At 46.0% G+C, this 15,008-nt stretch overlaps 2 protein-coding genes across 5 annotated transcripts in view; one reads left to right on the forward strand and one right to left on the reverse strand.

Moving 5' to 3' along the window:
* MAP3K21 (mitogen-activated protein kinase kinase kinase 21) overlaps positions 1–6,754 on the reverse strand; it is a 43,202-nt gene extending 36,448 nt beyond the window's left edge. For 2 of the 3 annotated variants that reach the window (XM_050315461.1, XM_050315460.1), the window contains exon 1: positions 5,957–6,754. In XM_050315461.1, coding sequence (XP_050171418.1) covers positions 5,957–6,695 — 739 coding nt within the window. In that variant the 5' untranslated portion in view covers positions 6,696–6,754. The remainder of the gene's footprint in view (positions 1–5,956) is intronic. The other variant, XM_050315462.1, reaches the window with a different exon arrangement.
* Positions 6,755–11,508: 4,754 nt separating this feature from the next.
* Positions 11,509–15,008, forward strand: part of PCNX2 (pecanex 2) — a 156,010-nt gene continuing 152,510 nt past the window's right edge. Inside the window, exon 1 of one of the 2 annotated variants that reach the window (XM_050314395.1) lies at positions 11,509–11,676. In XM_050314395.1, the coding sequence (XP_050170352.1) occupies positions 11,524–11,676 (153 nt within the window). In that variant the 5' untranslated portion in view covers positions 11,509–11,523. The remainder of the gene's footprint in view (positions 11,677–15,008) is intronic. The other variant, XM_050314397.1, reaches the window with a different exon arrangement.

Raw genomic sequence — 15,008 nt, forward strand, 5'->3', positions numbered from 1 at the left:
CTACAGAGTAGCAGTTCACAAAATTTAATTTGACAGATGTTGTATTAAAATCATAAAGTTCCTGAATATTACTTTTAAATGCTAAACTTCCTGAATATTACTTTTAAATGCTAAGACACATCCTTCAGCTGGAAATTAGCCTCTACAACATTTTAGCACTAGTTGTTTCTATTGCAGATGGAGACAACTGTAGCAATCAGTTACTCAGAATTGTTCTCTCTTGAATTCCAGCATCTTTCCAAACACAAAACATATGATGTATTATATGCAATGAGTAAATATATCAAGGGAATATTAAATAGGCATAATAGAAAACATTGCCTTTGATGAACTGGAAAAAGATATACTCTAGTTCAAGGCTGCTAAGCATTTGATGCTCCTACAGAATCAAACTAACCTTCAGGGTCTCTCAAAAAAACAAAATCCCTACCTACACAGTCTGAGCACATACCAAACAATGAAACAAATTACTGGAAGCAATATTTATGAAACAAGGCAGAACTCTTTCATGTGACATGAGAACATTCAAAATAAAAAATTATTAGAAATCAGCAAGTTCAACTTTTAATAGATCATAACATTCAAAAGGGGTGTTATTTTCCAAATTGATGACATTTTGCAATCCTTACTGCTGTTTGCATGAAGGTGGTTTGATTTTGATTTTCTAGGGTTTTTTTAAAGAATACTAAATTGCTGAGGTTATAAAAACTAGAGCTCCCTCCTGCTTATAACACTTCCAGATGTTTCAGATGTATGACCAGTTCTTAGGCTGTAATGCAGCAGCATTATCTCTACAGCAAAGCACAAGGTAGGGCTCCTGTCTCTCATAGAGATGGGATAGGAAGCTAGCCTACCTGGAACAGTTTCTAGCTGTATGCAATTTTAAGTAATTAAGAACAGCATACAGCATTTAAGTACCATAACTTCCTATATGAAGACAGCGTGGAAAATTACAGCATATGAATTTTAAACTGCTAAATAACTTCTGGCCCCACTATTGCACATGACTAACGTTTGTCAAAGCAACACCACATTCTCAAAGATATGGTTCCCCTGTTTTTTATGAAAGCCAGTTGCCTTGTGAAGGAGGAACTTCAGTTAGTTCTGCCAGAACAAACATTCATTCCCCTCCAGACCTCAGAGGGGCCAGCCACTAGGAGCTTAGCAGCCAGCCAGGCAATACAACCAGTTTCAAACCAATTACAGGTTATGCAGCCTTCTCTTGGAGGTACAAGAGTCAACCAAAGCGAGGCACCCTGGGCCAGCCAGGCTAAGCCCAGCTGGGACACTGGGGATGTGGGAGGGAATATGAGAGTCCGAATTTCATGAATGGGAGCGACAGAAGAAGAGAGAGATATGGGATACATACCTATAGAACATCAGGTTTTCTATTTTGTTACACTGTGACAGATGAGGATGAGCAGCCTGAAGCACAGTGCTACTGACAGAAAAACCTCCAAGTTTCACTGCCATTAGAGGACACCTCGGAACTTTATTTCCAGAGAAAGTTAGGTTGAAGATCAAATCTCCTGAAAAGCCAACTCTCTTCTCCCCCAAAACCACCAAAGACATTTCTAATAGAATTTATTTTTGAATTCTCCTCGTAACTGTACTAGATTCTGAATTTCAATCATTTAATAACGTATCAGTCATCCTTACAGCTCTACTTGTGATGCAAGCAAGTCTTGCCTCTTCAAAACAGTTAAGAGAAATTCTGCGGCCTTGTAATTTCAGAATAAGTAAAATCAGTTCAGAAGACAACAGATAGGCTTAACTAGTTTCTTCCTCTCCCTCAACAGCTAGCCTAAAGTTGCTAGGTGGAGAAGTTACAGAGAAAGCAGATTTTATGAACTCTGGAAAACATCTCCATCTTACTTTAAAGATGTTTAATAGCATAATTTGAGCAATTCTGCTTCAAATAACCTGTAAAAACAAAGAGCCAGGGATAATTTGTTCTTGCTTTTCTCAAACTCAAGGACACCTTGCTTCATCAAAAGCAACCAATTCAACACTTCTGCCAAAACACATCACAATTCCTTTTAAGGTTTTAAAACCACATGATTTCCATTTTCTGACTGCTTTTCATGGTACTAATGTCAAGAACACATTAAAGTGGATTGTCCAATTGCAGTTTCACTGCTCTCTTTCACGTTTGATTCCTTCAGATTCCAAGTACTGCTCTCATTAGCACTGCCATGTCCATGGTTTTATTCAACAATCCTTGAAACTCAAGCTGACCATGACAATTTCAAGAAGTAATATAAACTTAACCACTTCACAGAGCTGAGGGCTGCAAAGGATCCTGGGCTGGAGGTGCTGGTGAAAGCCATAGCAAACCCAACCCTACTTGCATATCCTTCTACAAAAAATAAGCACAGAGCACTCTATCAGTACCTTGTTTAGTACACATAATGTACACATAATCAACTTTGTAATCATGGATGGGCCTATGCCATAAGTGAGATATTCCGAACTTTTTGTAATGTTTCCTAGATGTACACAAGGCTGCTGCAGTAGAGATAAAGTGTATTTTTTAAAAAGCAGAAGTACTGTAGAGTCTGAAATCAACCCCAGAATCACAAATCTCTGCTTTCTCTACACTAGACTTCAGAAGATGAAAACCTGGAATACTCTATCTCAACACATTATTAGTTTTCTTCAGGATGCTAAAAAAGAATCAGGAGAGGCTGCACTGAACTTTTATAGAACCACAGGTCTTGTAACTAATGGGATGTCCTCGCCCAGAAACAAGCAATTTGGTTTCCTTCAGAAAAAAAAATTGCCCTTTCAAAGAGTCAGTAAAATAGTTGAGATGTGGTAAAAAGACACATGTAACTATTAGCATCTAATCTTGTAGATGAGTTTCTGTCTTTTATTTTCAGTAAAACATATTTTTTCCCTAATCAGCTGGCATGCTTACTCAAGACTAAATTCATACCTAGGAGACACAGTTGAGAAAATTCAAATATTTTCACAATTTTTATGACATCTCCTTTTCAGTTAAAGTATTAATTAATCCAGAATTCATTGACTATCAATGATGGTTTAAAAAACCTCAGATTTTTCTTTCAAAATTTGTATTTCAATTCTAGATAGGTGAAGTTCAACTCTTAATCCTTAATTTTACATTATGTCCTTATTCTTTAAAGTATACTGTAGAACATAAGAAGTGCTTATGAGGAGTTATGCTGAAAATAGACCATGATCCTTGTTAGATAAACTTCCCACTATGCCAGCCACACCAAATTACAAAGCACCCACAACCTATAAATTAACATTAGAGACCATGGTTACTATGTTTCATTTTATTAAACATATCTAAAAGTGTTCTTTTCACCTTTGTTTTGTCTACTTCTGAATAACCTTTAAATACTACGTTTAATACTACATTTATTTTACATGGACTGAAGAAACTCTGATGTCAATAAAACTTAAGAGTTTACTTCCTTGTTCAGCCCTCAAAACCAAGTTTGTTAGTTTTTCTTCCCAATATACTCAAAAAACATTTGCGTATCTATTAATTTCCCTTACTTTGGCAGAAACAAAAACTTTTCCCATCTCCCAGAAGGAGCCCAATGAAACTAGAGCATACAAACTTACATGGTCACTGCAGTTAATAAACCCTTTTGGCCCTCATGGCTCTTCTACTTCTGGCACTTTCTCTCCAGTCCTGTTGATTTGGCATCAGCAAACCCACACTAGATATGCTATCCTATAGATCCCAACTCCATAAAATTGCATGGAGAAAAGTAACACACTTGCCTTTGAGATGCTCGCTTTGCCTATCACCTGCCAACCACAAGCCCAGACACATACCCCTTCTGGATAAAATATACTGGTGGAAGGGGGCTCCCTTTCCCTAGCCAGAAAAATTACTGTCTATTTATTAGGGAAATAGTTTGAGGAGCATTCCTTACCATGCCATGTTAAGGGCAGCCATTTTTCTAATTTGTTGTCTGAAGAAGAAAAAAATCCTTCTTAACAAAAACAACTATGCTAGCAAGAAACGGATACATTCATATACTACTTAGACCTGCTTAATGGAGAGCACTGGACCACCACCATTAGCAATCCCTGGAAAGCAGCAATGAGCAGGTGAGGACTGGGTGCTGCCAGACCCCTGTCTGTGGCTACAGCCACAGTGGAACTGTTGCTATCCACACCAAGCAAGTTGCTCAGTCAACCCTGGCAGTGTTCCACTCCTGCTGTGCAAGACTGCAAAAGACTACAGTAAAAGAATGAAGTGAAATCTTTGATGAATGGATGAGTTACCAGAACAGGGGATACTGTTAGGACTTGCAGTAATTTTAAATTCATGCTGTTGAACAGTATACGCTACCATCAGCACACCACTGTTTCCCAACGTGATCATTTAGTTGGATAATAAAGAGACATAATTCTATTTGGCACATTCAATGCTGTCTTCAAACTTTGCAAAGGTTAAGAACTATGGATGAGAGAACTAAATAGCTCAAGTGAAGTGCATCTGCAACAGGAGTTAGTAATGGAAGCAGTGAACGGGCACATATGCTGAGATTATAATCAAAAGTGTATTTTTGGTATCAGCTCTCAGCAGTACCCAACTGAACTCCAGGTGTTATGCTTAAACCACAGGGTTATGAATTCACTTCAGACACAAATTTTGCCACTGTCATTTAGCATGCTGCTAGCATGCAGCAACCCACTCTAAGAAAAGCCACTAAATACTGAAGGTGCTCTGAACACAGCTCTGAACTAGGAGGGCACAAGCTGCCTGCAGACAACTTGCTAGAAATTAAGGTGTCAGCCGTGACTCTAAGGTCCAAAAGTTCATCGTCTGTGCTACAAACAGAACCACAAACACAGCTGAGCTAGGTCCTTTCTTTATCAAGCAAATAGTGAAAGTACTCTTAGGAACAGTCAGTCCCATGACTGAGCCTTGTCTTAATAGCCCATGCATGGTGACCTTCAAGACACACAGCCTCTTAAACAAAGTGCTTCAAAGTTGAATGAAGCTTTTTTATTTCTACTGGACTACTTAAAGACTCCTAACTGGAAAAAAAAAAAAAAAAGACTAGCATATCACTGCACTTTTGGCACAGTCAGAACAAAGAGGAAAGAGTAGGGATGGGTTCAGACATTTTTGCAAACACACAGTTTTCCACTTTCAGGTCACCAGTTCAAAACACAACTATAACGGCAAGTCATAAACACATCTATTCTAGTAAGCCAGCCTTCCAAAATCACAGCTGCCAAAATCTTAGATGCTTCTGCATTGTCAGATGGACCAAATAGCCATTAAGCATGAACTGAGCAACTCCCTCACTCCTGCAGGTGCATTTGTCAATGCCAAGGGATGAAAGCAAATCTGGCATCGGCACAACAGTTTCTACTGTTTTAAGGTACTGTCTTTTCCGCCTCAATGTTTTGCCAAGTGGGTAAATTTTAGCGATGCTAAATCCATGCATGGAAAACCAGAAACACGTATGATTGCTCGGTAGTGAAAGAGAAGTGATAACCTTACTAAAACTTTCCTTTACAAGGCACTTGGTTCCCCTGTAAGTTTTAAAAGACAGGACCGCGCCAACGCATCAGAGTAAAAATAGGTTTGCGGATTTGAAACTGTGGTTGCGCGCAGGATTTTATCCCGCTCTAAGTGAGCTCCCCTCCGAGAGGGCAGGACCGAAGGTACACCCGGCTCCTCCCGACCCTTCCACGAGTCTGTACTCAGCTCACAGCCGCGGCAACCAACCTGCCGCTGGCCCAAGCTCCTGGCACAGGGTGCCCGAGTTGCGACACCCATCTCTCAGTGAAACAGGGCTCTCGGACGGAGCCCGTCCAGGCCTGGCCGCCCGCCCCCGGAACGCGGACACGCCAGGACCCGAAGGGACGAGGGGACAGCCCCTCGCTGTCGCCTGCACCGCCGCGGCGCTCTGATGGTCCCTCCTCACCTCCCCCCGCCCCGTCCGGCACTCACTGTTGCTCGACTTGAGGTCCCGGTGCAGGATGGGGACGATGGCCTCGTCGTGCAGGTAGAGCATGCCGCGGGCGATCTGCACCGCCCAGTTCACCAGGATGTGCGGGGGGATGCGGCGGCCCCCGCGGGCGGTCGCGGCGCCGGGGGCGGCGGCCAGGGCCCTGTTGAGGGATCCGCCGCGGGCGAACTCCATGACGAGGCAGAGGTTGGGCTCCCGCAGGCAAACCCCGTGCAGGGCGATGATGTTGGGGTGCCGCAGCATGGAGAAGAGCTTGGCCTCCTGCCGCACGCTCTCCGCTGTGGCCGTGATGTCCTCGTCAGGGTCCTGCCGCGCCGCCTTCACGGCCACCTCGCGGCCCCGCCAGGTGGCCCGGTACACCTTCCCGAAGCCGCCCACGCCGATGATCTCCTGCAGCTCCAGGTGCTCGAAGTCGATCTCCGTCAGGCTCCCCGAGGGGTCCCCTGGCCCGCCGCGCCCCGCCGCCGCTCCGCCGTGGGGTTGGCGGGTCACGTAGTTGGCCGGGAAGATGCCGAGACGGTGGCGGATCTTCCCCGCCCACCAGCCGTCGTCGCCAGACACGGCCGCGTCCTGCGACAGCACCTCCACCACGTCCCCCCGCCGCAGGCTCAGCTCGTCCTCGCCGCTCGCCTCGTAGTCGTACAGCGCCGTCCACAGCGGGCACGAACTCCCGCCGCCACCGCTGGCGGCCGCCGCCGCCCCGGCGCCTGGCAGAGCCATGGCAGCGACCTCAGCCCCGGCGGCCACCAGCAGCGCGGCCGACGCGGGGGCGCCTGCCCAGCCGCATCCTCACCTGCCGCCGCCGCCGCCGCCGAGCGGGAGCCGCGGGAGGGAGGGCGGGGCTCGGGCAGGGGCGGGGCGGGGCCGCCCGGCCCGGTCGCCGCCGCCGCCGCGGGGCTCCGGCAGGGAGCGCGCAGGCGCGCGCGGGAAAGGCGGGGAGGGGAGCGCGGGGCCCTGCGCCCGCCCGCCCGCCCCCGCCCATTGGCCGCCGGCCGTCACGTGGGCCTGGGCGCGGCGGTGCCGTGTGGCCCCCGCGGGTCGGGGTTCGGAGCGTGGGGAGCCCACGGGCACTGCTTTGTCCTCCGGGGCTGCTCCCGCCGGCGGCTTCCCCTTTCCCTCGTTGTGAGGTCTTGGGACTTTACTGGAACAAACCCCAGGCAGTTGGTGAAGAAACCCAAGCTTCCTCGGTGCGTGTATGGTCTTCCGCCCACCTCTGCCACTCGTGGGCTCTCACAGAATCACAGAGTGGGTCAGGTTGGAAGGGACCCTAGTGGGACATCTGGTCTAGCCTCCCTGCTCAGGCAGGGTAATCCGAGAGCACATGGTACAGGATCGTGTCCAGATGGTTCTTGAATATCCCAGTGTGGGAGCCTCCACATCCTCTGTAGGCACTCTCTTCCAGTGCTTGGTCACCCACTCAAGAAGTTCTTCCTCGTATCCAGGTAGAACTTCCTGTGCAGAAGTTTCTGTCTGTTGCCTCTTGTCCTATTGATTGGCACCATCGAAAAGAGCCTGGCTCCATCCTCTTGGTACCCTTCTTTAGATACTTGTATACACTGATGAGGTCCCTTCTCAATCACCTCTTCTCGAGGTTGAACATGCCCAACTCCCTCAGCCTTTTCTTGTAAGAGAGATGCTTCAGACCCTTAATTATCTTTGTTGCCCTCCGCTGGACCCACTCCAGCTCTGCTCTGTCAGTGCAAGGACCGAGAGAGCCCTGTGTGGCGGGCGTGATCCTGCAATCCTTTCATGAAGAGGTTGCCTGAAAAGAGCAAATGCTGTGTACACGCTGTTTCTGGGTAAAGATTCTCCTGGCTTCAAGTGGAAAAATCCTATCACATTCTAAACTACAGTCGTCGTTTCGTTGGAAGTTGGAGGGAAGTGTGTGGGCTGAGAACACCCTCCTGTCTCGCCAGTGCTGTGGGAAACAGTGGTTAAAAGCGGAAGTAGATGTGTTTTCATCCTAGGAGCTGATCACTGTGTGCTGTGGGACCTGTGGTTACGGATGTGGCTGCTGCCAGCAGAGGCCCTGAGGTGCATAGAAAATGCTTGGGAGAGGTGTAAAACTGCGCTGCCGGGTCAAATAGCCTGTTGTGATGAATGCTGCTCAGCTTCCTGCACAAAAACCCACATGCAGAGCATTGTACATCCCTGCATAAATAAAGTTTGAAGCTGGATATCACAGGAGTAAGGTTTCAATGGAAAGACAGTAATGAAAAAAAATTAAAATTACGGTATTCAATAATCATAAATTCTTGTTTATCCCACAAACGATATTTATAGATGTATACATAAGGCAAAAATACAATTATACTGAAAGTGACTTATTGAACTAAGTTTACTAAAAACAAAGAATGCAGAACCAGCATGTCTGTCGAGTCTTCTCCCATTTCCTTTAATATAAGATTGCCTTGCAGCTATTCAGAGAGGTAATTACAAGCCTTCCCTTATCTGCATATTTGCCTTATTATAAAAGCCATAAAGTATGTTGTAATACAAGCGTTCTGCCGCACAAATTCCACCTTGTACTTTGTTATCTAAAAGAATCTGCAGGAACTAATTAAGTGTGGAATGTTTTGGGTCAGACAAGGTATTGGTTGCAGTACAGTGAAATGTTTAAATATTTATTTAGAGCTATTATCCCCAAATTTGCTGTCTGAAGGACCATTATGCATTAGCAAGCACTGCACTCAGGTTAGTTCTTTTTCAGTGTTTCTTCAGCACCCAGGGCTCTAGGATATTGATATACAGTTGCTGTTTCTGGGAGTTCCAATAATGTAAATATTGTGATCCAGAACAGTGTAAAGCACCCTTAACTTTCCTGACGGCACCACCTAGTGGAGTTACTGGTGTGAAGAGCGGCGTACAGACGGCAAAGCTTTACGCTCAGTCCCTCACTGGCATCTCTCAAGAGAAAAGTAGTCCCATTTTTCGTCTTTGGCACTCCTGCAACTGTGTAGCTACAGTACTTGTGCATCTACACTGTGTCTGGAACACATATTCGGACCTGGAATTTACAGGAAGCCTTCAAAACTGCAAGTACCATTATACCAAAAAATATTTGCTGTCAACATTATCCAAAGATGAGGAAGAGTTGAAAGATTTGAGTGTTGTGTGGACAAGTGTCATGGTTTAACCCAAGCTAGCCATCAACCCCCACGCAGACACCTGACTCACTCCTCCACCAGGGAGATCAGCAAAAGAATCAGACGGGTAAAAGGTAGAAAACTCATGGGTTGAACTAAAGACAATTTAATGGGAAAAGCAAAAGACACACACACACAAGCAAAGCACAACAAGAAATTAATACACTGCTTCCCATGGGCAGGAGGGTGTTCAGCCATCCCCAGGAGAGCAGGGCCCCATCATGTGTAACGGTTACTTGGGAAGACAAATGCCATCGCTCCAAACATCCCCCCTTTTCTCCTCCTTCTCCCCACTTTATATACTGAGCATGGTGTCATATGGTGTAGAACATCCCTTTGGTCAGTTTGGGTCAGCTGTCCCAGCTATGCTCCCTCACAGGCTTCTTTTTTTTTTCCATTTTTGTACCTCCTCACTGGCAGAGCATGAGAAACAAAAAATTCCTCCATTTAGGATAAACACGACTTTGAAACAGTCAAAACATCAGTGTGTTATCAACAGTATTCTCATACTGAATCCAAAACATGGCTACTGAGAAAATTAACTCTATCCCAGCCAAAACCGGGACAAGTCATCCTAATAGTATATAAATTGCAGTAAAGCCTGCATTATCTGGACCTTCCACTAAAAAACCCATATGAGTTAGAGGTCTCAAAAAACCTTTGTTTACTCATCTTTCTTTTTTTGGAGCTGTGTATGTACATGATCTTTACCTGTGGAAAATTACTTCAGTAGTTTCTGAAACTTAACTTTTTTAATTATCACACATCAAAAATATTATTCATAGCTGCATATTGCACTTGATTCAATCATTACTTTTATGAACAAACCTGCAATGGATAAAAAAAGAAAATTCACTTAACAAGGCAGAGGTTTGAGCAAGATGTGTTTACAGGAGTAGCATGAGGCATGGCTGGGACTGTGCCTCCTTCATACAGCTCAAGAACAGCTCAATAAACTTTGCTGCTCACTGAGGTCACACCAAGCAAGTACCCAAGCCACATGGCTGTAGGTCCTCAAGCATCTAGGGGTGCCAGTGCTACTGAAGGAGACAATGCCATTCCTCCCCTGCTCCCAGCTGCTTGTGCATAGTGCTGTATCATCCCCGCCATCAAACCAAGACAAACATCCAGCACGGCCACATCACCTGCAATATCAGGAAGCCAGCTGAGGTTTGTGGTTCATTAGCACACAAGTATGGTTGCTTAATAGCATGTTTGATCTCTTACCTTTGTCTAAAAAAACCACACAAAGCACAGTGTGTTTGGTCCATGAAACCGGAGCCACAGTCAGGAGCAATGGATGTAGGGTGAATTTGGTGATGTTCAAGCTGCTTGGCTACCTCCATTACATACATACATGGTTCACAAAATTGACTGCAATAAAAGTCTATACATGTGGAAAAGTCCCTAAAAGGGGCCGATGAGAGACAGAGAACTGAAGGTCAGGGCTGTTTTCTGATGGTCAAGGGTAAGAGAAGGGGAGCACTGTGTATGATCAGCTCTAGTGTTCACAGCCTAACCTTACAACCCTCCCTTCAGGGAGTTCCTTAAGGATATGCCTGTACCCTTCTGCCTCATCCTTCACTGACTTTGGCCTCCCCTGCTCAAGGCTTCCACTCAGCTGCATCATCTTTTCAGCTTTGCTCCCCCATACTTAGCACGCCTATGCTTCCCCCACCCCTCCCTTAACTCCTCAGTTCGCTAATTTGAGGTCAGCTAAGTGAAACTCATGAACGAAGGCAGATTTGGTTTTACCCTGAACTCATTCTTGAAAGAAACCAAATTTCTTTAATGTTATTTTCCCACATCCCGCCCAAAATAGAGCTCAAGTCAACGCAAAAAGGGCAACACCGAAGCTGGGCAGAGCTCACGGATCGGAAACTCGTGATGTGTCGGGCAGGATCAGTAACCGGCGACGAGCACCCGGCGGTGGGGGTGTGGCCGGCGAGGCGCAGCCCAGCCGGCGGCCGCCGGGGCTGCCCCTTTGCCGCGCTTTCTTTGCACCTGTGTGCCCCCCGTCGCGGCCGCCCGGGGCGGGACGCGGCGGTGACGGACACCCCCGGCGCCAGACCCGTCCTCCCCCCCGCCGCTTCTCGGCCCGGCCCTTGCGCGCCCCGCGGCCTCCGTGCGCTGCCGCCCGCTCCCGGCAGCCCGGCGCGGTCCCCCAGGCCCTGCAGCGGGGCGGCGCCCCCCAGCCCGCGGCGGGGGCGAGCGGGGCGCTGTGCCGGGCGGGGGGCGGCCCGTGACAGCGCCCTGCCGGCGGCGGCGGCGGCGGCGCCCGGGGTGGGGCGGGCGGGATGCTCGGCGTCGCGGGGCACCATGGGAGAATCCGCGGGCGCCCGGCATGGCGGCGGCGGCGGCGGGCGGCTGAGGGGCGGCGGTGGCGGCGGCGGGGGGCGGCCATGGTGTCGCCGGCGGCGCGGCTGGTGGGGCAGGGCGTGTGGGCGGCGCTGACCGGGGGCTGGTACCACGACCCGGAGCAGGGCGCCTTCACCAACAGCTGCCACCTCTATCTGTGGCTGTTCCTGCTGACGCTGCCCATGGCCCTGCACCTGGTGAGAGGGGCTGGGGCAGGGAGGAGCGGGGGGCGTGAGGTGGGAGCCGCGGACCCCGGTCCGCGGGCAGTAGCGGCGAGGGCGTGTGCGCTGGAGGGACTATAAACTGATCCCGGGGGGGCTTGTAAATGGGGCATATTGGGCTTTCCCTGAGCATTTGTGTCTAAAGGTTAAGGGGATGAGTCCGCCGGGCGCGCTAGGCTGGGGCCAGACCCTTAGTCCTGGAAGGAGTTGGGTAGGGGTGCAGCGCTGGCCTCTGCAAGCGCTGAATGACCGTGGGGTTGTTTGTTCAGTGACCGTAGGGATGTTTGTTCAAAATCTCTTTTAGAGACAGGTGTTTTTTTTCTAAGTCTGCTCCAGTCTTACCTGCTGAGAAGGGTAAATAAATGGAAAAATCCAAATACTGTGTAATTAATATGCCTTGCTGAATGTCACTGGTGAATCACATGGCTTTTCGCGACATGCAGCTCCCTTTGTGCTGAAATTTAAACTTTGCAAATGAATAATAACTAGAGTTTGTTTGCTGGACTTCAAAATTTATTTTCCTGAAAAGCTGAAACTTTTGGTCTATTCTTGTGTGTTTTCCTACTGTGTGAGAAAAGCTGAGAAATATAGTTTGCTGGATCATCACATCTATTTTTTGATGTGTCCTTCAGTGATTACAGCTTAATGTTGCTTCCACTAGAAACAGTTTCCATCCATTTGGTTCTTAGGGTGACTCAACTAAATTTTTAACGAAGTTCTGTACAAATTTTCTTTGATTGGATGAAACTTCTAAATAGGTCTCTTCACCCTACATGGTCAGATATTGTCCTGATTTTCAAAAGCAAAGAGCATTTATGAATCCTTCTACAATCCCAGTGGAAAGCAAATTTTGTATTTTTAAACATGAATGGGTATACTGCATTTTGTGGCGTGGATTGCATCCTGTTAGGATGGCTCTTGGAGGTAATGAACCAAGATAACAATATGCTTTCTTCTGATTGATAGGGTCTGTTTCCTATGCAAACCAGCAAGAGTCTTGCATTGTAGGATTTACTATCCAAGTCATGTGTGTGATTAAAAAGGAAAAAAACTGAAAGTTAACTTTTTTCCCAGTTTATGTAAGTATGTTTCTGAAAGGATATGTGTTTCCTTGCGGGAAACTTCTGAACTAATGGCATGGACGAAGGCATGTTACCAAGGGGTTGCACAAAAGAACACGGGACTGCAGGTCAGAGCTAAGGCATTATTTAAAGGGAATGGGAGAAAACATAACTTATCTATTGAACTCTCTTGGGCGTCATCTTTGCCTATCTGGATGGACTTGCTTTTTCTGCAGGGTGGCTGACTTTCTGATGAATCATCTGGTTAAATGCAGGACTTGTGTTCTTGAGCTAATGTATTGCTATGGGAATTCTTTGTCCTTGATAAGAATAATGCATTTATTATGATGGCTGCTTGAGAGTAATTATGTCCTTAAGTGTTTACTTGTTTTTAAGTGGCTTGATTTTAAGGCTTCATAAACTTTATGCAAGACATCTATTCTTGCCACTTAGAAACTTGAACTTGCTTTTTAACTAAAGGTTTTCTTTGGGGGATTCTATTTATAATACTAAGTAACGTTTGGGGTAATATTTAGGTTACGTACTCGACAACAGTAGTTTTGGATTCAGCTAAAGCAGTCACTGATGTTTCTCTGGCAAAGTCAAAACAGATCAGAGTACTACTTTTTAAAATTTTCCTTTGCTTGGGATAATCTTACACTTTTGTCAAAGTCAGGAAGTCTCTCTGAAACAGTTTGATTTGAATCAAATGGCAAAACTCATCCATCTGTTCTTAGATTTTTCATGCTGGCTCAGCAGAGGCGTGCTGACAGTAGCACCAAGAAACTTAAAGTATCAAGTTGTTTCTGTTGTATGGATCGAGGATTTATTTCTCTAGCTTTGTTAGCATAGTTTATTTTGGTACTAATGATTCCTTTATTAGTTCCCCTGTCCCTGAAAATACAGATCTGTGTTTTTCTCTCTTTCTTTTCTTTCTCATTTATTATTTGTACAATAAAATGTACATTGGATATTATTTGGGGCGTCATTACTGTTAAAATGAACTTTCAAAATTATAATGAGATCTCTTCTAATCCTGCCACATCAACTCTCATAATAGATTAAGAATTAAAGTTATCTTATTCCACCAAACAGTCCAGGGTTCTTAGGTGTTTGCACATGAAAACAGTGATAATTATTAATATTCAGCCACTGGGCTGAATTCAGACCCAGTAAAACACTAGTGACTCAGAGATGGAACTTTGGGAAATACTTGTACTATAGCTTATTTTACAAGCCAGAAGAGAATGTGCATTCATGTTTGGGTGAGTTCCCAGTATGGCATACTGAGTATTTCTCTTGCCTTTTGTTGGACATGAAACCCTTGAACTTAGAGGGTTGTTACTTCTTACGCATTAGATCTTCAAATCGTATGCTGTGATAGGAGAAGAACAACGTGGCAGTATAAGGGTGTGGGCACATAAATTACTCAGAGGTAAACTGTAATAAACTTGCTGTGTGTCAGCTGCTTACAGTCCCACTCAGCCACGTTTTACCCCACTCTATCTCTCTGTAAAAGTTATCTATATATATAAATATATCTCCACAGCAGAAAGGTAGGCTACACTGTACATCTTGTATTTACTGTGTGATAGGATGCATACTTAAAACTGAATGTGCACCCTTGGAATGTTATTTGCTACCTGTTTTCCCATGTGTTATACTGTGTGACAGTTGGATGTCTCTTTATACTGATTCACTTTGATTAACATATAAATATTTATCTTTGGCCCCAGTGTTATATCTCCCACGCATATCTCTGCAAGCCTGATGGTAGTGGCTGACTGCATATTTGTTTGATAGGTCCCTCCTTTGTGTTCTGTAGCACACCAAGACAGTGAGGCCCAGGTGCAGCATGGCCTTGCTTTAGATGCCTGAAGGGCTCAAAGATTGGGTGGGATACATCTGGGTCTATTCAATTAATTTTTCAGCCCAATTTACAAGGCGTTTTATTTTGTTCAAAGGTTGCACATAATAATAAAAGGTATTAGGAAGTACATGCCTCAGCCACCTCTACCTTTGGGCTGCTTAAATCATGCTAGCAGGCACGTGAAGAAAAATGTGGCTGTTCCTCTGGGAGCAATCTCTGGGCAGGCAGAAACCCCAAGCGAAGGTACTCCATACAGTCAGGTCAACTCTGTTGCATTTGCAGTAGTAAGTTGGGCCACACTTGGAACACACACATTTCTGCCTGTGACCCCACGCTATTCTAGTGCAGGGTACAATAAGAGAAGCTACTGGAAAACA

The sequence above is a fragment of the Myiozetetes cayanensis genome, unplaced genomic scaffold (assembly GCF_022539395.1).
Source record: "Myiozetetes cayanensis isolate MyiCay16 unplaced genomic scaffold, myiCay2020 scf2-11, whole genome shotgun sequence".
NCBI lineage: Eukaryota > Metazoa > Chordata > Aves > Passeriformes > Tyrannidae > Myiozetetes > Myiozetetes cayanensis.